This window comes from Acomys russatus, chromosome 21 (assembly GCF_903995435.1).
Source record: "Acomys russatus chromosome 21, mAcoRus1.1, whole genome shotgun sequence".
Classification (NCBI taxonomy): domain Eukaryota; kingdom Metazoa; phylum Chordata; class Mammalia; order Rodentia; family Muridae; genus Acomys; species Acomys russatus.
Window position 1 is genome coordinate 27,647,242 of NC_067157.1, and position 25,636 is coordinate 27,672,877.

Genomic DNA, 25,636 nt, shown 5'->3' on the forward strand with positions numbered 1-25,636 from the left:
ACACATGCCAGAGGAGCTGAGTGCAGACTTCCAGCACTCATACAAAGGCCTTATGTAGCGACCCGTGTCTGTGGCCCAGAGACAGGTACAGAGACTGGCAGGAGCTCCTCAGCCACTCATCATAACAAACCCTTGGGCTCTGTCTGTATTCAGTGATAGAGCCTGGAACAAAAGCAAGATAAAGAGTGACTGAGGAGGGCATCTGATATCAACACATGTATGTGTGTGCATACACCTACTTGTAGGTATGCACTTATCTACCTAAGCATATACATATACCACACACAAGAGCACTCAGATGCACATTCACACACTCACAATCACCAGATACTCACACATTCATACACACTGCCACACATACATACATACACACTTACATACATATTCAAACCACTTACATATACTTACACATACTCACAATCACATATACACATTCACACACTCACTCACATGCTCACACACATATTCATACCACTCACATGCTCACAATCACACATACACTCATACCTTAACACACTCACACACATACTCACACCCATATATATTCATGCACACAGACATACTTATCCACCTCACTCACATACACTCACACACACTCTCAATCACACTTATATATTGACACACTTACACACCTACATACATAAATCACGACACTGACAAGCAAGCACACACATTCACACACACTCACAGAGACAATAATTCAGATTAGGGAGAACTAAATACACAATCATCAATATAATGGATAACAATCACACAGCATTTCTCCTTGCCCGGCAGTTATAAGCCAAGTCTTTGTGATCTAATTTCAAAGAAGTTCTTGTTGCAATGCTTGTTCTGAGTCAGTACTTCCCAGAACAAAACAATAGAGAGACGATTCCTAACAAGGCAACAAGGCTCCCGTTCAGGCCCAGGCTGCTGTGGAATGAACCACACTTTGAGTGGCGAGGAACTGTGCAATTTTTAGGTGGCCCCATTGCTTGCTCAATTCATTAAGCTGGGATTCACCTCAGGCAGGCCATTGCTGAATGTGGCTGGTGTCCAGTTGCTTTACCTGGTACAAGTATGTCCACAACGGTTACGATGGACACAGGTGTCATTTCAGGTGGACAGCCAGGAAAGTGGCCCTGAGCAGAAAATAGAAAGAGGCGCAAAGCTAGAGGGCTGAGGAGCGTGTGGTAGCAGGTATGTGCTGGGAGAACTGTGAGGGGGTGGGTAGTAAGATTAGGGGATGCAAAGTCAGCACTCCTTCCAGGCAAATGAGAAATGACTTCTGTAACTGAAGAGATGGTCCTTTCACAGCTTGACCGGCTAGGTGTATCAGAGTTACACTTTAAAATTTGTGGTTTTGTATGTATGTATGTATGTATGTCACTGAATGTATGTATGTGTAGCACAGGCATGCCAGAGCCCAAGGAGATCATAAGAACTGTAGCTATAGACGGCTGTGAGCTACTATGCTGTTTCTGGGAACTGAACTTGAGTCATCTACAAGACCAATAGGTGCTTTTAACTGCTGAGCCATCTCTCCAGTCCCAGACCCTCGGTGCTAAAAGTGTAATTACACTATGCTGTCTGCGGTTCGTGAGGTAGACCAGTTCTCATCTTAGTCCATTCCAGCTGCTATCACAAAATACCAGAGTTGTCTAGCTTAAAATTGAAACAGATGTATGGCATACAGTGCAAGGGGAAGGAGTAGACAATCCAATAGTGAGGTGCTGGAGGTGCTGGAGGACTGGTGACTGCTGAAAGCCTGTCTGTTGGCTCACAGACTGATCTCTTTACTGTGTCCTTCCAAAGTAGAAGTGTGAATACACTCCTTTGGGGCTCTTTCACAGGAGCACTGGCCCCATTTATGAGGTTCTTGCCACATGCTGTCATCACCTTCTAAGGGCCTTACATCCCAATACTAACACATTGGAGTGTTGAGATTCAGCATAGAGACTTGATGGAGACACAAGTGTTCAGACCAGAGCAATGCAGGACTCACTTTCTGCTCATTTCAAGCTGATGAGCACAGGACCCATAGACCCAAAGGGTTATAGCTCTGCACATCTTGAAAAACTACGTGAATATTAACAACCACTACTTTTTATGTGAAAACATATAAAGGCCAGAGACCAACATTTTAGTTTGTTTTCATTAACCATGTAGGGAGAAGAAGAACTGGGATATGAATAATTGGAATAAGAATGTATGAGTTTGAAGTACAAAGAAAATAACAGGCGAAATCAAACTCCACACGAAGACATTGGCAGTAATTCTCTCCCATTGATTTTTCTCATCTAGGCCAGGAATGGGTTTCATGTAGCTTTGAGACAAGCCATAAGTTGCACAGAGAAGTCAGTCTGGCCTCACCTTAAGAAATAGTCCCTTAGGTTTATTATTTCAAGCAATAGTTTCTTTCTTTTTCTTGAAAAGCATTCTTAGATTTCCTTAAAAGCTGCACCTTTTGAATTTTACATTTCCCAAGAGTATGTTTATGCTCATGACACAACTATTTCGGTACAGATTCTGGAGCTCAATACATATTTCCAACTTGTTCTGGCCCACTACTGCTGGGCTTACACGTACTTAAGATGGTTGTCCCATTTTGCTTTAGAGTTCTTTTAATTTTCCAGCAACTGTCACATGTCTTTTCTTTGCCAGGATGACTTTCTCCAGTGGGACGGGAAAACAATCTGCATATGTTCTATGTTGAAGAATTCTTAAGAGATTTCACTGGATAAGTTGTGGCATTGTCATCTAGCCAAACTGTCAATATCATACCTTTGTTTGTGAACCTTTTGTTCAGACAGCTCAGGAGAACTAAGAGCTCACAATGGAGAAGGATTTTAACCATGTGCTGTTGTAATGTCTTTTTTCTTCTCATGCCACAGAAAAAGAAGGAGGCTATTGAGAGTGGCAAACGACAAATAGAGATTACCTTAAAGGAGGGCAATGACATACTTGATGAAGCCAACCGACTTGCAGATGAGATCAACTCAGTCATAGTCGTGAGTATTGAATACACTGAGGAGTAAAGAGAAAGAAGATAACGGCACAGTTCTTTCATACCCTGGCGGTGGAACTCGGTAACAGAAACAAGAGCTGCCATTTCTTTTTTGTGAGACTATATTATTGTAGTTCAATGGTGTGGACACACCCACCTCTTGGCAGCATATAGAACCTAATGTTACTCTCTTACTAGAATTGTCCTTTAGGATACTCATTTATGCAAAGCCTGTGCTTTTTTTTTTATTGTGATAACAAGGTCATTCCTCATTCCTAGGCCAATGCTCATCATCTGCTATCATCTCATATGACATGAGTTAAAAGAGAAGCAAAAATATGTAATCAAACCTATGACATCATGATGGGATGGAATAGGGACAAATAATGTAATAGATCCCAATGATTGTTACATGTTCATTTGTCGCTATGAAGTAACCTTACCCAAAAAAGGGACTTGCCAGCATAAAATAGCTTCATAAAGGTCTATGTTTTTCTATTAAATAACAGCGCTTATTCTCTATCTTCTTTGCTAGTAGAATAATGGTTCTTTTTAAAGATAAAAACCTAAGTATCTGTGACTGGGCCTCCTAGAGAAGTTAGCAAGCTCAAGGAGGCCTGGACTGCTCTTAACGCTGTCTCCTCTCTCTCTCTTTCCATATCAGTATGTCGAAGACATTAAAACTAAGCTGCCACCACTGGCCGAGGAGCTTAGTGACAAAATAGATGACCTCTCCCAGGAAATAAAGGACAGAAAGCTTGCTGAGAAGGTTTTCCAGGCGGAGAGCCATGCGGCTCAGCTAAATGACTCGTCTGCGGTGCTTGACGGGTATGCCATGTGCTGTTGGAAAGATCTGCATAGCTTGACACTCGTCCAAAAGTTTAGACAAGCGGAAAGGGTAGAAAATCACTTTCAAGCCTTGATTTCTGTAATTATGAACAAAAAAGAGCTGCATGGCTTTTCTATGGAAGATCCTAATTAGGGGAGTGTAGGCAAAGATCTCCTGGAAAAGGCATCAAAAGTTCCAGTTAAAAGTGAGTTCAGCTATGCCTGGTTAGGAAACGAACACAGCCTTAGGCTACCCTTACAATACTGTGTTTTGTTCTTTATTAGAAAGCACAGGGGGTTGTCTTATTAGCATTTTAAATAATACACGAACACATTCTGCTGCAAATTTCAACTTTGTATTTCTAACGAATTGTTTAAAAGTGCCTCTGAGTGTACGTACATAGCCGATTCGTAGCCTTCTAGGTCCCTCCAGTAAGGCGCTGCATACCTTTCTGTGAAATAGCAATGCGTGCTGTGGATGCATACCTGCAACTCCAGCACTTGGAAAATGGCAGGAGGGCACAAGGTAAAGGCCACACTCAACTACAGTGTGCTCATGTCCAGCCTGGGCTATAAGAAACCTCGTCGAAAAGGAAGGGAAAGGAAAGGAAATAACAGTTCACTGTAGCTAGGATGGTCACATGGGTCTGACGAAAGGAAGCGGGAGCACAGTCTTTGCTTATTACACTGCATTCTAGGTATGACTGATTTCCCTCCCATAGGTCGGTGGTTCTCACCCTGCCTATGCTGTGATCATTTCATGCAGTTCCTTAGGTTGGGGTAATCCCCAACCATACAATTATTTTCTTTCTTCTTCACAACTGTAATTTTACTGCTGTTATGATGATACACAATGAAATATGTGAAATGCAGGATATCTAATGAGTGACCTCTGTGAAAGGGGTTGTTCTACCCGCTCAAAGGGGGTGTGACACACAGGATGAGAACCACTGCTCTGTACTTTTGTGACAGGAACATACACAAAGAAGAGTTAGTTGTACTAGGAATAATTTTCCAAAATAAATCTATTTAGTATACATTACATGCAAGCCTGTGTTCTCATCTTTGATAATCATTGATGTGGAAAGTATGATTGTTTGAAAACTTGGCACCCCATGCACAATTAGGTTGCTCTCGCCCAACCCCCAGCTTTTCCCACTCTAGAGCAAAGAGTAGTAGATGAGTCAGTGGTCAGTAATCAGCCGACCTAGGTTCCAAATATCCCACTGGGGATATGTTGGTCATGATGTGATTTTTTTCCATTATCTCTCTATGCTTTCTGGGATGTGTGCCTACTCTGAAGATGTTGTAAAATTCATTTGATTAATGGGATGCACGTGCTCTGGAAACTGTAGCATGCTCCACAAAGAACAGGGAACTACTCTTGCGCTGCGAACACTTGCCTGGTAAAGGGTTGCAGGGCCTTTATCAGGATGTCACAGATGTTTAAGATATATTGGTGGGAGGCTACCAAGATGCTTCAGTGAACGAAGATGCTTGCCACCAGGCTGAAAGACCTAAGTTCAAGGTCTCCTGGTAGAAGGAGAGAACTGACTTCTTCAAGCTGTGCACATGTGTCTGTCTGCATTTGCACACACACACACACACACACACACACACACACACACATGCACACGCACACACACACACACACACACACAGATGCATCGGGAGAGAGAAGGGGCATGGCAGAAAAGAGATAGAAAAACTAAATAAATATAAAAAATCTTAAATTACATGTTAGCAATATTGTACAGCAAGCTTTGAGAAATATCAGTTTAAATGGAATAATACGACATAATACAATCAACAGACACCTCACTAGAGTTTGGAATTATCCTGCTTATATTGGCCATGATCCCTTTGAAACTGGACTTGTTTTGAGTTTACTATTCTTTATTTGAGTGCTAATTCCTCTAAAGTTCTTTTCTCGGTCTAATCTGACAGGATCCTGGATGAGGCTAAGAACATCTCTTTCAATGCCACTGCTGCCTTCCGAGCTTACAGCAATATTAAGGACTATATTGATGAGGCTGAGAAAGTTGGCAGAGAAGCAAAAGATCTTGCCCATGAAGCTACAAAGCTGGTAAGAAACAGAGCATCACGTGCTAAGAATGGAAGTTGAATTATTTTTTTTAAGACGTCTTTAATTATGTACAGGAATATTTATTTGCAAGTGTGCCAGCACAACAGAAGAAGGCATCAGAGAGAAGAGGGCATCACATCCATAATAGATAGTGTGAGCCACCAAGTGGGTGCTGAGAATTGAACTCAGGACCTCTGGATGAGCAACCAGTGCTCTTAACTGCCAAGACATCGCTCCATTTCTAGTTGAATTATTCTTTTCATCGTACACTTAGCATGTCACCCATCCTCATCGCCTCTTATTTCTTACCCACCCCTCTTTGTCTGCTTTGTTTTTATATAATTTCAATTCTGCTTCAATTTTATATGTACACACATGATTTATATCACTATATAAAGTCTAGATGGCGAGAATCAGGGAAAACATACAATATTTGTCTTTCTGGGACTGGCTAGGTTCACTTAATATTATCAACTCCAGTTGTATTCATTTTCCCACAAATAACTTAGTTTAATTCTTCTTGTGGCTGAAAAAAAAATCCATTATGCACAAGGACGATATTTTCTTCATGACTTCTTCTGTTGAACTCTTAGGTTGTTTCTGTAGCTTAGCTGGTCAAATCTTTTTAAAATTGATTTTCAAATTATAATTTTTAAACTTTAATGAAACACAAAAAAAACTAGTAAACAGGAGTATTATCAAGAATCATTACTGAAAGTTTCATAAAATTTTCAGCTAACACAAACCAAAAAAAATTTTTTTCAGCTAAAATATTTTTTCACTGTCTCTAACCACAGCAGTCACAGCAGTCACCCACTCCTTCCTCTGTCCAAGTGTAGACAACACTGCGCAGAGCCAGGTAGACTTGTGGTGGAGCTCATAAAAGTAAAGGAAGCAAATATGATACTTGAAACAGAGAGCTTTAACCACCAGTAGCCCACATGGCATCGGCTTTGAAAAGTGTCCTGAAAAGAACTTCTGCTTTCAATCACTGTTGCGTTGATTACATATGAAGTTTGGCTGTCAAGAGCACCTTTGTAAAACAAGTCAGATCATATGTTTCTAAAGTCATTCTGTATTTTGGTCATTGTTCAAAGTGTGTGTGGAACTAATATTTTAGACATTGGAGGTGCTAGGTTTTGAGTGTATCCTGAGAATCTTTATGTTCAGCCACGGCAAACATTCATCCATAGTATGTAAAACAACAGTCTGTGAACAATTTCTCCAGTAAGTGTCCACCAAACTAGTTTATTCAGTGAAGAAATGCCTCATGGGAAATTCCTCGCGAAGTACACTGTTCAGTATAATCATTTCCCTTCAGAGAGAATCTAGAGCTACATCAAAACCTTTGGAGGGAAAACACTTGTTGGGTATTTGTGAGAAACTATGTGTGAACCTGACACGTAAGAGACAGATTGATATTTTTTTTTCATTTTTTGCTACTGAGCAAAAACGTGTTCTTGAATGTGAGGGACATCAGATATAATTATCACATTCTTTTGTGCAGAATTTTATGGTCATAATGAAGCCATCAAATGCCGTCTACAATTTCTACATTAGTTGTTTACTCTGGCATAGGCTAAATTAATGCCATTTATTCTATTTACCTCTTTTGAAATTTAATAATTTGTCTTTATTGTTTCCTGCTGTGTTTTCAATGAAATGTGATATTATCCACTCCTCAATTCTCCCTCCAACCCCATATCCTTTCGCCATCAAGTCTCCCTTCCTACTTACTCCCCATCCCTTCCCTCCTTTTCCTCTTTCTTCTTCCTCTATTACCCATATTTGTTATTGTTTTTCTCTTTCCACAGACTGAAAAGGTAATGAAATGTCTGAAAAATGTGTACCAAGGAAAATCAGTGATTTATTCAATATCTACTAGGACATGGAAAGAACTGTCCTGGGTAATTTGTTGAACAGGCTTCATAAACAAAAAAGATAGGGCTTAAACCTTGAGAGGTCACAAGACAATAGTTTATTCCTTTCAGAAAATAAGCTTATTTGCACAACATTCAGGGTTTTGTTTTGTTTTGTTTTTTGTTTTTGCAAACATCCCATAAGCATGAGTTGTGGTATTCGTGCTACAGACAGGCATAAATAACAAAGGAGAATAAGTTTATCATTTTCTATTAAAGGAAATGAAGTCTAGCAGCATGGAAGAGCCCTGCACTCATGTGAATTATACCTAGAAAACAGCAAATGTTTATAATGAATTATGTAGAAAAATCAAAGAAACAAAGTGAATGTTTGCATGAGAAAAAGATCTATTAAACAAGCAATAAAACAATCCATTACAACACTGAAAAATGGTGATAAGACAATCTGAGAGGGAAAAAAATAAAACATTGAAAATACCATCGGAGGAGAAACAGTGAATGGTCAAAGAAAGCTCTAGGCATAACAGAGGCAACATTTAAAATCAACTGCATTCCTTACGACTCACTTAAATCTATTGATCAGTGCAGAGAGATAGTTAAGAATGGAATTGAAATAAAAATAAAAATAGTCAATTCCTTATAAGCAAGCAGAGGATATATTCAATTTAAGTTTATAATATGCTATTATCACATAAGAAATAACAGCTACTTGTATCAAAAGATAATTTCTTGAAATGTCAAGATGAAATATTAGCTTAAGACCCGAGGCATTATGGGAAAAGCAACACTATACTGCTGTTAGTGTTGAGTTGAAAGTATATTTATATATTACAAAGTATTCATTTCCCTCAGCCCAGTCTTTCTAATCTTAGTACAACCAAAACAAGAAAGGAACTGTGTTACTGTTTAGATAAAGGAACACAGAATCTAGTCATTGTTTTTCTAATATTAATTGCTTTGCTTGAATCCTATAAAATATCCTAACAGGGGCTAGAGAGATGGCTAAGCAGTTTAAGCATGTGCTGCTCTTCCAGAGAACCCATGTCCAGTTCCCAACACCCACATTTGGTGGCTCAATTGGTGCCTGTAACTCTAACTCCAGGGCAACTGATGCCTCCTTCTAGCCCCTACAGGCACTGCATCCAACATGCATCCCCACCCACCCCACACCTACTAATAGGCATGTACATAACTAAAAATACTGTCAATAAACATTTAAAAGAGATCCTAGCAGGATCAAGAGTTGATATTTTAAATTCTCCCAAACCACACGTGAACTTAAAACCTGCACTGTTAGCGGAATAAAAAGATTCTTGCAAGTTTGTGTGTGAATAGATGGATTCCGTGGGCTGTTGAGTCTCATTAAGTGGTCACATAAAAATGTCCAAGTTCGGTGACACGGAGGATGAAGCCTCCCTTCCCCTCCCTTGCTGGAGAGGTCTCAGGTGATGTGTGTACTTGTCCAGAGTATATGAAGGGTGAAGTGCAGTGAACCTGAGTGCCACCATACTGTCCAAACTTCCTCTACCGTGTTCCCTCCTCTCCGTAAGGCAATGGAATGTGCTATCTTAGTTTCTACCTTCAGGAACTCCAAGTCTTCTCTAGGGATCTTGCCTTTGTAAAGATTACTTTACTTCCCCTGAAAACTGAATCTCTCTATTATACATATTGACTTATATGCAGAAGGTTAGATGCACCAAGATAGGAAAGATGTTTTCTTCAAGGTTGCCAAACACAAATAGCCAAAACAATGAAATTCTTGACTGTTTCATGGTTATTCTTGCTGTATGTAGTTTATCATCTATATATGTAATAATATAAATGTATATGTAAAAAAGGAAAAATAATTTAAAAAAAAAGAAAAAAGGATTGAACTAAGCACCAATAAACCATGTTGAATTGAAAGAAAAAACTGAATCTCTCTCTACCTTCCCTCCCTCCCCACCTCCCTCCCTCTCTCCCCCTCCCTCCCCCTCACCCTTCATTATTCCCTCTCTCTCCTCTTCCTTCTCCTTCTCCCTGGTGGAATTTTTGGGGTCACTTATATATACTATCGTATCATCTGTAAATAGCAATACTTTGACTTCTTCCTTTCCAATTTGTATCCCCTTGATATCCTTTAGTTGTCTTATGGCTCTAGCTTAAATTACAAGTGCTATATTAGAGAGAGAGAGAGAGAGAGAGAGAGAGGGGGGGGGGGACAGCCTTGTCATATCCTTAATTTTAGGGGAATTACTTTAATTTTTTTGGCTGTTTAATTTGAAGTTGGGTATTGGCTTGCTATACATTGGCTTTATTATATTTATGTATGTGCTGTGTTCCCTTGATCTCTCCAAGACTTTTATTTGGATTTTTGTCAAAGGCTTTTTCAGAATTGAATGAGACGATCATCTGTATTTTTTCCCTTCAGTTTGTATATGATGGATTACATTGATGAATTTTTGTATGTTGAACCACCCCAGCATCCCTGGGCTGAAGCCTACTTTATCATGTTGAATGATGTTTTTTGATGTGTTCTTGGATACTGTTTGCCATAGTTTTATTGAGTATTTTGAGTTTCAATGTTCATAATGGAGGTTGGTCTGAAATTCTCTTTCTTGGCGGAGTCTTTGCGTAGTTTAGGTATCATGGTAACTATAGTCTCATATAATGAATATAGCAATATTCCTTCTGTTTCTATTTTATAGGATAATTTGAAAAGTACTGGTATTAGCTCTTCTTTAAAAGTCTAGTAGAATTCTATACTAAAGCCATCTGGCCACGGCCTTTGGGGCAGGGGAGGAGGAGGGGGAACCAGGAGATGTTTAATGACTGCTTCTGTTTATTTAGGGGTTATAGGCCTACTTAAATTGTTTACATGTTCATGAATTAACTGTGATGAATAGTATCTATGAAGAATCATCCCATTTGTTTATATTTTCAAATTTGTGGAGTTAGAGGTTTTTGAAGTAAGACCTAATGATTCTTTGGATTTCCTCAATGTCTGTGGCTATATTCCCTTTTCATTTCTTATTTTGTTAATCTGGATAGCCTTTCTGACTTTTAGTTAATTTGACTAAGGGTTTGTCTATCTTGTTGATTTTCTCAAGGAACTAACTCTAGGTTTCGTTGATTCTTTGTATTGTTCTCTTGGTTTCTAATTTATTGATTTCAGGCCCTGGGTTTGATTACTTTATGCTGTTTATTCCTCTTGAGTGAGTCTGCCTCTTTTTGTTCTAGAGCTTTCAGGTATGCTGTTAAGTAGCTAGTATGGAATCTCACTAATTTATTTATGAAGGTGCTTAGTGCTATAAACTTTCCTCTTAGCACTGCTTTCATTGTATCCCATAAGTTTGGATATGTTTTGCATTCATTTTCAATAAGTTCTAGAAAGTCTTTAATTTCTTTCTTTATATCTTCCTTGACTCAGTGATCATTGAGTAGGGAGTTGTTTGGTTTCCATGGATTTGCAGGCTTTCTGTTGTTGTTGTTGAAGTCCAGCTTTAATCCATGGTGGACTGATAAGATATGGGGGGTTATTTCAATTTTCTTGTATCTGTTAAGACTTTATATGTGTCCAAGTATATGGTCAGTTTTGGAGAAGGTTCCATTAGGCACTGAGAAGAAGGTATATCCTTTGGTGTTTGGGTGAAATGGTCTGTATATGTTAGTCCATTTGATTTGTAACATTTGTTAATTTTATTATTTCTCTCTTTAGTTTCTGCCTGGATGATCTCTCCATTGGTGAGAGTGTAGTGTTAAATTCTCTCCTATTAATGTGTATGGATCAATGTGTGATTTAAGCTTTAATAATGTTTCTTGTGCAAATATAGTCCACACATTTTTTATGAATCTAGGTCCATACATGGACAAATCATGCTCCAGCTCCTGGCACAAGGCTCACTACATTATGCAGACACAAAAATCTACTGAATTAAAAATTAGTCACAATTTTAAAATGACAGTGTAGCAACACCTGAACTAGAGCTTCTTAAACTTTTCTTGACCCCTTTACCCTAAGAAAGTTCTGCAGGACTCAGTTTGTAGATGGGTAAAGTAATTATTTTATAATAGGCATATATATGACATATATCAAATATTTACTAAAAGTAAATCATATATTTATTTAAAATAATAGTCTTATATACATATAATTTTACCATTCATAAATATTTAATCAAATTTATATAATACTGAGATTTATGCTCTTGTTTCTTTTTACATGGACAAGTGTTCATATTTAATATGAACATTTTATATTTAATATAGTAGAACATAGAAAATCTTCAACATTTTTCAGAGATAATCCACATTTTGATTTTATAATTGGCAATGCTGAGAACACTACTTCAAATAACCATATACACAAAATGGCAAAAGTATGTTTATTACTCTCTAAGAAATTACTGGGAACTATGTTCTACTCCCAAACAAAATTTTTATGTAATGATAGTTTATGTAATTCAAGTCAGCAGCTCAAACACCATGTCTTAAGGTCAAGCACTCTAACATAATAAATCAAAGACATAATAAACTGCTAGTGTCATGCTGAGGATAGCAGAAACATATTAAAATCTTTTCTTTTCTGGAATCAAACCATTGTGTTCCTATAAGCAGAGAGTGTGTGTATAATTAAAACACTTCAACTTGTAAAATACGACAGTCTCAACCCTGAATGGTGATGCCCCACCGCTGTAGTATGGAGTGTCAGAATCCACAATACAATGTGTCCATTTCATGTGTTCAGAACCAAGACTGTAGTAAGTCTGACCAGAGTGGCACCATACAAAAGCACAGCTAGACACACCTGAGGTTCCATTTGACACACTTGACTTATTAAATTTTGGCCAGTGCACATCCAGAGACCTTTTACTGCTGTCACATTTTTAGTGGCCCCCACATTACATAAACCCTAGCTTAAAAGGCAGAGGTATAATATAACTTTGAAACAGAACCTGGGAAGCTTAGCCTAGCCATGTTGACTATCTGAATAACCATCACCATGTGATTAGACAGACAGTATCCAATCTATTCCATACAAGGCAAGACAGATGCAAAGGGAAAACCATCACATTTATGTGAACATATGTATATGTGTGACAGAAATATGCTAGAATTTAATTAATCTAACTATTGGAGTCAGATTAGCTTCCACTAGTCATCATAAATAGTTCTTGAAATTTTAGAGCCTGCACACAACTCAAGTCTGTGTTTGACAACACAATCCAATGTTCAAGGCACGGTCTCTGTCTTTCCAATTAACAACATACTACACAGACTCCAAGACTGTCCTGACAGAGCATGAAAGCAACATTTCAGCTCTCACCATACGCTGCATGTACGACCTGAGTACATGTGGTCTACAGCACATTGACCAGAATTAGATAATGCTCCAGTCTAGCCACATGTAAGGCTAAGAATAAAGAAAGCACATAAAAGTTGACTAGAATCAACAGTCTATAACACAAGGTGTCTTTTTAAAGAAATGCAAAAGACTAGCATGTTCGGTCAGGTTAGACTGATTTTCATATTGGATTAAAATTGTTATAGTTTACACAAAATACCACTAAGCTGTGAGAATATGGAAAGATTGAAAATAAAAGATCAGAAAGATAAACCAAGGAAACCAATGAGAAAAAAATGCAGAAGTACACTGTTAACAGTGACAATCACAATTAGCTTTTAAGTTTCCAAAAGGAGTTACACTGTATGGACCAATAATAAACCTCATTAGAATTGAATGAAAAAGATGGCTTAACAGGGAAAACTCAAGCATGGTACACTTGCAAGTTCTTAACAGAAAAGGCAAAGAATAAATAAAGACAAACTCATCGGAATGAGAAAATTCACTATGGCTGCATTGAAAGCCTTTACCCTACTTCTCAAAAACTGACAGGTCAGCCAGAGAAATGTAAGCATGCAGGTTTAAAAAGCACCACAGACAGGATGAGTGAATGGCTTTATGGGGCCTTGTAACAGTCAGAGAATTGATTCTGCATGCCTCATTAGTTCTAGTACTCAGGGAACTTAACAAAAAAGGACCATGGAGCAGAGCTCAAAGAATCTACCAGAAGAACATGATGACCTGAACACATCCAGGCTACAGATCATCATCATAGACAGTAAAACTAGAAGCAGACAAAAATGTCATAAAACTGTTGATGAACAAGTTCAACGTGAGGCCACAGAGATGGCTCAGTGGTTAAGAACACTGGCTGCTCCCTCAGAAGTGCAGTTTCCAGCCACCCGCATGGCAAGTCACAGCTGTCTGTAACTCCAGTTGCACAGGATCCAAGGGCTGCTTTTGGCTTCCACAGTTACCAGGCACAAATGTGGAATACATACAAACATTCACATATACACAAAAGAGAAGTAAATCTAAGTTCAAAACTTAAAACATAGTTCCAAATATTTCAAGAGCAAAAGATACAGAATAATTTGAAATCACTAAATACTTAACACAGGAAAAATAACTTAATTATGCAGCGCCAATAAACTGGTAATTACTGAAAGATGCTGCAAAAAGATAGAGATGGAAACAAATTAAATCTATGGTTTCGTTCAAGGCTTTTAAAAGTGAAAGGAGAAATAAAAATAAGAGCGGAAGTTAATGGCATAGAAAAAAAAACATTAGAATTAACAAAATAGAGAGCTGATTCTGCAAGCACATGGACAACACATTAAGAGAGATGGCAGGGAGGATTCAGCAAACACAGGAGCAGGATGAGGAATGAAAAGCCAGTAGCTCCTTGAAACCACGCAGACTCAAAATAAAACATGAATAGACTGGAGTCCACAGCTGTTTTTTACCTGAAATACTTGGGTAACATGGAAGCTAAGTCTAGAGCAAACTTATTTCAAAAGCTGAATCATAGGCTTCAAAAGGATTCTACCAAATGAGTTAAATCAGTAGTCCACAATTTATCTACAGCCAAAGGATCAAGTCTACTACCATCTAGCCAAGGATCCCACAAACAGAACATCCCAAAGCACAGGAAAAGAAAACAAGGGTCCCCCAGCTTGTTTTATAAAACTGAGAAGATCCTGAACACAAAACTGTATAGTCAACGGTAACAGTAATTTCTTTTTAAGATTTATTTCCAACTTTCTGTTGCGTACATGTATGCATCTCTGTGAATGTTGATACGTGTGTGCAGATGCTTGCAGAAGCCAGAAAAGGATGCTTTCTCTGGACCTGGACTTACAAGGTGCTTGCAAGCTGCCTAGCATAGCAGTATGTGCTGTTGTCCTCTCAGCCACCTTCCCAACTCTGCAGGGAAGAGTCAGTCTCTCTGTGCCTGCCCCCCCCCCCCCTCTCTCTCTCTCTCTCTCTCTCTCTCCCTCTCTCTCCCTCCCTCCCTCTCTCTCTCTCCCTCCCTCCCTCCCTCCCTCTCTCACTCACTCACTCACTCACTCACTCACTCACTCACTCACTCACTCACTCTCTCTCAGGCCAATCCGTAAAATAGAAATAACGAACTTAGTATAAAGTAAGGAACTTTTTATGGAATGTATGGAAACATGGAGGGCTGAGGACTCTGGGTGACTAGAGCAGAAAGATGCTGCTTCTGTTGTGGATGACAAGAGTGCAGATGTCTGCATTTCTCTACTCTGTATGCTTGAACTGCCTTCTATTTAAATGTCTTCATTAAAATGAAAATAAAGAGAAAAAATTAAAATAGGACTATAAGATCAGTTGTTTTTTTTTTTTAATTAGGAAAAGAAGACTAAAATGAGTCTAGAAGCAAAGTTTCTTTACTTCCTATTTGCTCCTGATGCAGGGATGGTTGCATATGGGTACATTTTAAGAGAAGGCTGATGATGTCAAGCTTCAAACCCCACTCCCACCCCAGCCCCCCACCTCACAATTCTCATTTCTGATTCACACCCCAGGGAACAGCCACTTCTAGATGTTTTAAACCTTCCTTCTCTTTTATTTCTTTGTACTGTCCTGCAGACGTGGGTTCATGCTTGCATGAGACATTAACATTTTGATTACTGCTGCAACAAGTGCATCATGGTTCCCTTGCAATGTAAGATACCCCAGGATTCCTTCACCTAAGACCGGAGCATACACTGTCTGGATGCTTTGCCGTTTGCAGTGTAAGTGATGCAAACATCCCGACAGTGTCTTTTCCTGTTCATGGCGGTGGGTCCCACTTATGTCAGTTGCTGTGGGACGAAATCCTGAACACTCATCTTCCCCTTTTTGCTCACTTTCTTGCTCTTTCTCTCAACTTCTATTGCTTGACCTGTCATATCGTCGTTACCAGTAATACTTATATTTTATTCTCTACCCACAGTAGAGATAAATAGAGAGAGTGAATGACTATTTTCTCACAAGCCATTCGCTTTCCTTGAAGGACAGCCCCTGGTTGTTCTTCCCCGAGAAGTAGGGAAGTGCTCTGCAGGAAGGGATGACAGGCAGCAGTCAAGCGTCTCTTTTTGTTCTCCTGGAAGACTTTGACCCTTGACCTTCTCCCTTGTTTCTGGGTGCTGATGTGCTTCAGATTCTGTGAATTCAGACCCTGCTTCATTCTCCTCAATTTGAGGAGTGTAAGAAATAACTGTAGACAATGAAGGAACAAGAATTATCCATAGAGCCATGTTGGTATGAGTAGAAAAGGGTGTCCCTTATGTAGGATGGACACTTCTCTGCTGAAGTGGTGGCCTCTTTCATCTTCTTCTCCATAGATAGCCACTCTGCTTCTATTCCCCAGTCACCTGCCCTGTAGTCTTGATACTGTCTTATAAAGAATAACCAGTCTCGTGCTTCTCTCATCTAGAGTCCCAATAGGATGTCCTCCCCTCTGTCCCAGTTTCCTGGTAAGTGAAGACTTTCATGGGACATGCCCCTTGGGCTAGTGTGCAGGTATAAGTGAGTGTATACCATTGAGTGGAGAGTCAGGTCTGACTTTCACACGTACTCTGGTGCCCCATATTTGACCACGTCCCCTGGATGGGGATACCTGGCGGCACTGAGAGGAAGCATAACAAGCTACCAAGAACAGACTTGATACCCTATGAACACATACAAGGGGAAGAGGTCCCCTTCAGTCACAGTCATAGGGGAGGGGAGTAAGGAGAAAATGGGAAGGAGGGAGGAATGGGAGGATACAAGGGATGGGATAACCACTGAGATGTAATATGAATAAATTAATAAAATAATATTTAAAAAAGAATAACCAGTCCTTTGGTGAAATATATATATACTTAAATTATCATATATGTATATATATATATACATATATATATAATTTCTTACTCAGAAATATTTTGGGGATCTCAGTAGTCTACTAGTTATGGTCTGAGGTAGGAAAGACAATCCACTTAACTTGACATGCCAGGTGCATCTGTCATTGGGAAGTAATCAGGCCTTTTCTCCTGGCTTAAAATAGACGTTTTGAGTGCTACCCTAGCAGGCTCAGTGAGGTGACAGCATCTTAGCAGGAGTGTGCGTATGAGAATGAGATCATGCGGTAAAGACAAAAGAGGTTGAGGAGAGCAAAGTTTATGCTTTTAGATCAACCTCTTGTGAGATCTAACTGAACCCTACAGTAAAATGCTAATTCCCTCTGAAGCAGCATTTTTGATGACTTCCCACTTCCGTTTTAATGCTTCCGTTTTCAATTCTTTAGCAATTACATATATACATATGTCATGCACAGGGCCCTAACTCTTTTTATTTTTTTTATTATTTATTTATTTATTTTTGGTCTGTGGAATTTGTTGTTGTTGTTTTTATTTAATTAATTCATTCAAATTACAACTCAGTTGTCATCCCATCACTTGTATCCTCCCATTCCTCCCTCTCTCCCTCTTTCACCCTATTCCCCTCCCCTAGGTTTATGACCAAGGGGGACCTCCTCCCCCACTCTATGGTCATAGGCTATCAAGTCTCATCTTGGTAGCCTGCTTATTCTTTCTTTGAGTGCCATTGGGGCCCTAACTCTTAACTGTCTAATCTATTCTAAATACTACAATTTTGGCCAACCTTACCAGACAGGAGCCCTCAGACGACAAACCACAGAAGATCCTTTGCAAATCCATTTTGCCCTGGTTTTTCTATGTAAAATGAGATGGGATCCCCTCTCACTTTCTGCAGATGAGTACCCAGTTAGGACAAGTGTGTTCTTGAGAAAATTGTGCTCTCCCTGTTGGGTGTTCTCAGGCCATTCAATAAAGTTCCACCAGCCCTCAACTTGTGGTCTCATTTCTGAGACCCCCTACTCTGCTGCTCTGTGTTTCAGTTTCCTTCTGGTTTCTTGCAGCTTTGACTACTATTGCCCTGGAGGATATTTTGAAGTCAAGTAATGTAATAACTTGAACTTTATTCTGTCTGTTCAAGATTTCTTAGGTTATTCAAGAGAGTCAATATATCCAGGTGGAAACTCTGAGATTATTTTTTCTGTATCTGTGAAAGATGCTGTTGAAATTTTGTTAGGGATTACATTCAAATTGTAGAACAGCCTTGGCAGCCTGGCTGTTTTAGTGTCCCAAGGCAAGAAGGCAGGATATCTTTTGCTTGCTCGTGAATTTTTTTATTTTTATTTTTTATTTGCCAAGGTGCTTCTGACTTTCACACGGACTCTGGTGCCCCATATTTGACCACATCCCCTAGATGGGGAGGCCTGGTGGCACTCAGAGGAAAGATAGCAAGCTACCAAGAAGAGACTTGCTTGGGAATTTTAAAATTTATTTTGTCAATATCTTATAGATCTTTCACTTTCATGGTTAAATGTATTCCTAAGGGTTTCTTTAGTTTTTCTCCTCTCTTCATTTGTTAATTTTGTTTTGTTGAGAGGTTGTAATTACAGACACAATCTTTTCTGTGTTAATTTTGTTTTTTGAGAGAGGGTTTCTCTGTGTAGCAGCCCTGGCTGTCCTAGATTTGCTTTGTAGACCAGGCTGGCCTCAAATTCACAGAAATACACCTGCCTCTCTCCGCCTCCCAAGTGCTAGGATTAAAGGCATATGCCACCACGCCCAGATGATTTAAATTTTTTTACTTGAACTACACTTTATCATATGTAACATGATGTTTGGAAGTTCATATGCATTGCGGAATGGCTAAAACTAGGTAATAATAAAAATATTACGTCACCATGTTGCTGCCTTGTGGTAGGAACAGCTAAGCCTCATTCTCTGCACAGTATCTCAAGAGGGTACGATAGATCACCATCACCCACAGTTCCCCTGAGGACAGTTGGAGACCTCATCCCTCCTGTAACTGTATCCTTTTACCTACATCTCTCCATTGGTCTTCAGCCACACATCTAATAATGACCAATCAACCTCTCTGAGTCCAGCACTAGATGCCACATAGAGGTGAGATCACTTGGCTATTGTTTTTCTGTGCTGGCTGTTATCTCTAAGGCAATGTCCTACATGTTCACTCATACCCTCACAAGGAAATTTACTTAGTTTTTAATGAGCACACAGCATTTCACTATGAACAAAAATACTAACTTCCATGGGCTTATTCAGTGCCTTTCAACTTTAGAACTTAATTTTTATGGGACTTAATGATCACTTTAAAATTATATATGATCATTTCATTCATGATATCAAGGAAATTACGGAATGTATAATAGGTACTTTATAAAGTACATATTTATTTGACATATTAAGCATATTTTTATTTTCATTCCTTCATTAACATTAAATTCATTTTGTTGTCAATATACTAAAATTAATGAATAAATAGCACTATCAAACATATAGGATAAATAAAGATGAATGAAATTCTTGTCTATCCTCAAACCAGGTAGAAACATTTTTTTTTTCATGCTTGTCTTGCTAATTAAAAAAAAATAACAGTTGTCTGAGTGTTCTTTGTAGGCTTTACTCATTTCTTTTGTTTTTATTCTTCTCCTCCTGGTGTTGTTCTTGCATATATTATTTTCTTTCATGTTACTCCTATCCCTAATAATTTATCCTCTGCTTTATGCGTTTCTGAGATCCAGGGTGGCGAGATTCTTTTGATTCACCATATGACAGTGAATCAGTGTGAATCTTGCCGTTCTGTGATTCAACATTAAAGCCTTGCTAATGAGTGTTTGTTTATCGATGTGGTCACCTGTTCTGTTTGGTGTGTTTTATTTAAATTTCCTTTCTATAACTGTATGAAATACAACACATAATGAAGACCAGTATGGTGATTTTGGCGTATTTTGCACAGAAATAATTGTGTGATGGAAGTCCAAATACAGTCAGCCAAGATAAATACATTCTTCACAGAGGTCTTGGGGTTTTTTTTAATTTGTTTGTTTGTTTTATGTTTTCTATTTCTATTCCCTAAATAGTAACATAATCATCATTCAAATATTAGTTGGGTCTTTATGAATTTGTACAATTTTTGGAATTCACATTTATGCCCATGTTATTTTTGTGAAAAATAATAGAAAGCTGCACTTGGTGTAATGCTGAGTGTGTCACTGAAACTGGTCAGGGGCATTTGCTGTTCTTCATCGGTTAGTGGGAAACTTCCCTGAGAACTAACCATTTCCTACGACAGCGAACATGGAAATGTCAGTGGAGATCTGAAGAACACAGTCCACACTGAGTCGTTATACCAGCAGGACATTGCTAATTTTCTTTACACGTGACATGCACATTTGAGTCAATAACTAAATAATTATCTTTTCGAAGCAAAAAAATTCAGTAGTTTTTCATGACCCAACAGTGGTTATATTTTTAAAAAAGACAGCATCAAATCTTACCAAAGGTACTGCCATCGCAGCACCAACCGGGCAACAGCAAGCCTGTGGCACTCAGAGGAGCTAAAGCAATTGTGGCTGTCACAGTAGAACTGGGGACATGGGGGTGGGAATAATTCATACATATTTTATGTTTTTATTTTTTTGAGACATTTGACACAATATTTATCAGATTCTTTCATATTTTAAGTTCTCCTCCGGATGTCTTTCTTAGTGTTCTCATCAAACTAAAAGGTCAGCCATGAACTCTATTCCTGGAGGCAATCCTGGGAATTTCCTACTTTCCACCTTCCATGGAGGCTCAGACAATCCCTCTGCCATCTTAAACTGCATGGTGGTATGCCAAGGGTTCTAACGTTCACCAACTCGCTCTGGCCATCTCTGAGTTATTCCATAACTGACTTTTGACCTATTATTCCTTTTTTAGTTACTAGAACTTCCAAAATATGTCACTAGGGCCAGCAAGGTGAGTCAGTGGGCAAGAGTGCTATCTGTGCAAGCTTGAGAACCTGAGATCAACTTAGGAGCCCTACAGTGGCAGGAGACCACTGAGTCACCCACCTGTGTATAATGACATACACACACCTGCACTCACACACACACATCAAACACACACACGTACACTAATGATGCTAAAGTTTAAAAAGACAAAAGTTAATTTTTTAAAAACCCTATATATTAAATTGTCACATCTATTAGGTAAAAATATGAAATACAGGAGAGGAAGAGGAATGAGGATAAAACTGTGCAGGGTCCCACCGGCCACAAATGATTGCTTTATAATGTTGTTGCCTACCTGTCCCACACTTCCTTTCAGGGGTGTTTTTTGTTTGGTTTGTTTGGGGTTTTTTTGTTTGTTTGTTTGTTTTTTGGGTTTTGTTTTTGTTTTTTGGTTTTGTGTGTGGGTGTGTGTTTATTTTTATTTTTTTTTTTTATTTTTTTTGAGATAGGGTTTCTCTGTGTTTCCTTGGCTGTCCTGGACTCACTTTGTAGACCAGGCTGGCCTCGAACTCACAGAGATCCCCTTGCCTCTTCCTCCCAAGTGGTGGGACTATAGGTGTGTGCCACTGTGCCCAACTCCCATACTTTTTCTTGGGCTGATACTTATTTCACAGCTGTGTCTTTTCAGTGGCACTGACTTATAACTTTTCAAACTAACTTCAAAAGCACATTCTTAACAATATTCTCGAGTTCTGTCTTTTAAAGTGTATATGGCAGTAGATTCCCTCAATTCTCTGATAATTCGTTATGATCAGTACGTTACTCTTAATTTTCCACAGTACTCCAACACCAGAAAGAGTGTGATTTCCTCTTTACATACTTTATGTAAACATATTGCACCTAATTGCCAACATTACAAATGACTTTTACACTTTAAATAGTTTTCTTTGTTGAAAAGATTTTAAATTTAAAATCATATAAATTAACATATTATCTTGGCACATTTTCTCTTCTGGAAGTGTGTAATTTGTCTTCTGAAATGAGTTGTTTCATAAACAGAGTGGCACTATCAGTTACTACTTTATTTTAAAAAATAAAAATGAATATTATGTATGTATTCAAATAGTCAACACAACAAGCTCAGAAAATTTATCTCTTAATAAATTCATTTGAGGAGCATTATAAAAGTCTAATCCAGAAAGCAAGATAAACAGCTTTTAAGCTTTTTAAAAAGAAATATATCCATAAGGCACAGTTACCTACTTGCAAAACCGTAACTTACCTCCAGGGTCCCCTCACAGCCTCATCCCGTGGCCTCCCTCCCAGGCAACCAAACTCTTGGTGGCCTGCTTCTCAGTCCCAGGGGAAATGAGCATTTGTTCCCTGGCAGCGATTTCTGAGTTTGTCTCTCTCCTCACTCCACTCCTGTTTCATCGGAAAAACTGCTGTTATCCCATTGTGAATACTAGGACTGACCGTTGTGCTCAAAACTGAAAATATTTGTTGGATGAATCAATAAGTTGTTTTGTATTAGTCACATTTTGTTTCAATATAACCTACTACACATTTTGAACAAAGACTAAAATTGACATCAAAATGCAGTTAAATCCTAAGCCCTTATTTAAATCTTTACAAAGTTTGTCATTTCATATATATTTTTTTTTACTTTGTCTTATAATCTTCCACATTGCCTTATGTAACTATGAGTGAATACATGTAGAAACTTATATGAAATAATTTTATTTTCATTTTAAATAATTTTAATAATTTTAAATGTAAAATAAAATTTAAATGATTTTATAGGAAACAATAAATTTTATATAATTATATGTATACTTACACACACACATATATATGTATACATATAAAAACATATAGAACAAAAGAACATATTTATAAAAACACAAACTTAAAAGCAAGAAACACAATACCTTGCAACTCTGAGACTCTCATTTGTATTTCACATGTGCTGTAGACACAGCTCAGAAGCTCAGTAGTGGTGCTCATGAATATGCATGAGGTATAATTAGCTTAGAGAATGCTGCTTCATCACCTGTCTTGATTCTGTTGCTGTGCTTCAGTAACTTACTAATGTTGGAATGTTGGAAATGGTCTCTCCAAATTCCAATGAGTCAAAACAGTTCTGTTCATCCATAAGATGTTGTGTTTTCCATTCCGTTATCATCGGAAAGCCTGTCTTTCAAACCTTGGTATTGGCAGATTGCTTATAACTGACAGTTGCATGCCATCAGCTGTTTAATATTTTAAAGATTGTCTGAAAACATTAAGGCTTTTTTTGTATTCCTCTACATTTTGTAAATTCAAACCTTTTAATTCCACGGGTCTGTAACAATGGCCAACCTAGGGTTCCTTTCTTCCTATAACTGCTTGCTTTGATGTTTTTCCTTATAGCTTTCATACAGCCACTGACTCTGAAACTGGTAATGGCTCCAGTTGCTCATGTCCTAATGCCCCTATTCTGACTGCAAACATTATGGAAAGCTTTACTCTGTAGTATGTCCTCATACTCCACAAGCCTATAGAACAGAAATAATTAGTCATCCATCCATGCATCAATCCCTCCCACCACCTTTACTAACACTGTTTTTATTACATCCCCTGTATGCCTTCATACATCACTTATTTCCTTAAATGTCAGGAAGGAATAGCAAACTTAGCTTCAGAGAATTCCTCAGCTTTCTAAAATTCAGGAAAAGTAAGATTATTGGGATAAAAAGGTATAAGCTATTTTAAAAGGCAAAAGTGAAGGAAGAAACATAACAAAACCCACTGGCAGTAAGAAAATCAGCCAGGAAGAAGGCAGACTTATTACAGATAAAGGTGTACTTCGCCTTGGAGGATCATTAAGTGATAATCATTGGCCAGATTGATCATCTCCAGTGCTGGCAACAAAGGGGTGGTGTCAGTTGCCTTCTGCAGAAAAGAAAAGAAATTTAGAATAAATTCAAGTTATGCTATGCCAATAATCCAACAATTTTATTGAAATAAACTTTTTTTTTTAACAAATTACAAACTTTAAAAATTGTCCCCAAGCAACCAAGCCACTGGGCAAAATGTCCTCATTTCGACCACAGACAGAATTATGCCTAAAAAAGGGCAAGCTTGGATGCAGGCAGAGTCGACAGCCAAGCTCTGCCAAAACAGGGTAAGCAAGCCCTCAATAGTTCCTGCATCACAAATATGTCTGTTTGAAATATTGGGCCAGAAGGCTAAAGATGATGCTCTAACATTATAGAGAGTTTTGGATGACTATTCAGGTAGCAAACTGTTTCTGCCATCTTCTCATATGGAAAGCTACTAACTTGCACTCCCTGTATACTCAGGTAATCAAGTTATTCCTTCTTAAGTCTCTGATGGGGTTGAAGACCAGATAGTTTAGTCTTAAAATTAAGTTTAGTTGTTTAGGTCTTACATGTCTTTAGGTTTAGATAGATGTTTTATGTTGATAATGAAAAAGTGTAATGGATATTGATTTACACTCAGAATTTTAGATGCACCAAGATAGGGAAGATGTTTTCTTCAAGACAGCAAAATATAAATAACCAAAACATTAAGAATGTGACATTTATATAATTCCTGATTGTGTCATGGTTCTTTTTGTTGTAGGTAGTTTATTGTATATATGTATAATAATATAAATATATATGTAAAATATTTAATAAAATAATGTAAAAATCACCCACAAAAAACAAAATTTTAGAATAGTTTTATATATGAGGGAATCAGATTTGTAGTTTAAAACCACACACACACACACACACACACACACACACACACACACATGCACAATTTTATCAACCCATTATTACTCTTATAAAAATACCAGGCAGTCATTAAATACAAACAAAACTCGAGACTGATTTTCTTCATAAAAACATGTGTAAAAGTTGTTGACAAAACTATAACATATAAAATCCAACTATTCATTTAAAATGTTATATATTTCTAAATAAGGTTAACCCAGGAACAAAGTAGATAGAATATTTGGAAATCAATATGTTTTAAACTATCAAATAAATAATATCAGTTATCTATGTGGCTGCAGGAAAAGTAACAGAGTCCAAGGTCATTTCAAAAACATCCTCAGCATACTGTGACTAAGAGGACGTCACTACCCACTAGCTATGAAGGTCTTCTGTGTAAAAGAAAACCCTTCCATTAGCATCATATTTTAGAGCAAAATGTTTCAAGATTTTCTTCTGATCTCAGGAAATGGGACCAGATATCTGCTCTCATCATAGTCACTCAACGTGGTAGTACAGACGGCATCCAGCCCGACAAGTAGGAAAACAGGAAATAAAAGTCACCCACACTAAGCGCAGTGTACAACCATGTTCATTTACAAGCATTATGGTGTCCAAGTGTAAGAGCCATTGCTATCTATTAAACATGTTACTGGGACCAATAAATTCATCACAGTTAAAGAGCATGACAAAGATACATAAAATCAATCATTTGTAGTTTCTGTCAAAAAAAAAAGGAATTGGAAGTTGAAATTAAAAATGGACCATAGCATCAATAATCAAGATAGGAACAAATTTTATAAAAGCTCGACATACCCAGAAACTGAATATTCTTGAAACAAATAAAGAAAAGCTGAAGTAATCAAGAGATATACAGTGTCTATAGATCAGAAAATCTAATATTCTTATGCTGGCAATTTTAGACACATTGGAATATACATTGGAAGACA

General features: G+C 38.1%; 1 protein-coding gene across 1 annotated transcript in view; it reads left to right on the forward strand.

The window, feature by feature from the left end:
• Positions 1-25,636, forward strand: part of Lama2 (laminin subunit alpha 2) — a 570,793-nt gene that overhangs the window by 460,911 nt on the left and 84,246 nt on the right. The window contains 3 exon segments of the mRNA XM_051164111.1: positions 2,877-2,993; positions 3,654-3,817; positions 5,765-5,903. Of these exon segments, the coding sequence (XP_051020068.1) occupies positions 2,877-2,993; positions 3,654-3,817; positions 5,765-5,903 (420 nt within the window).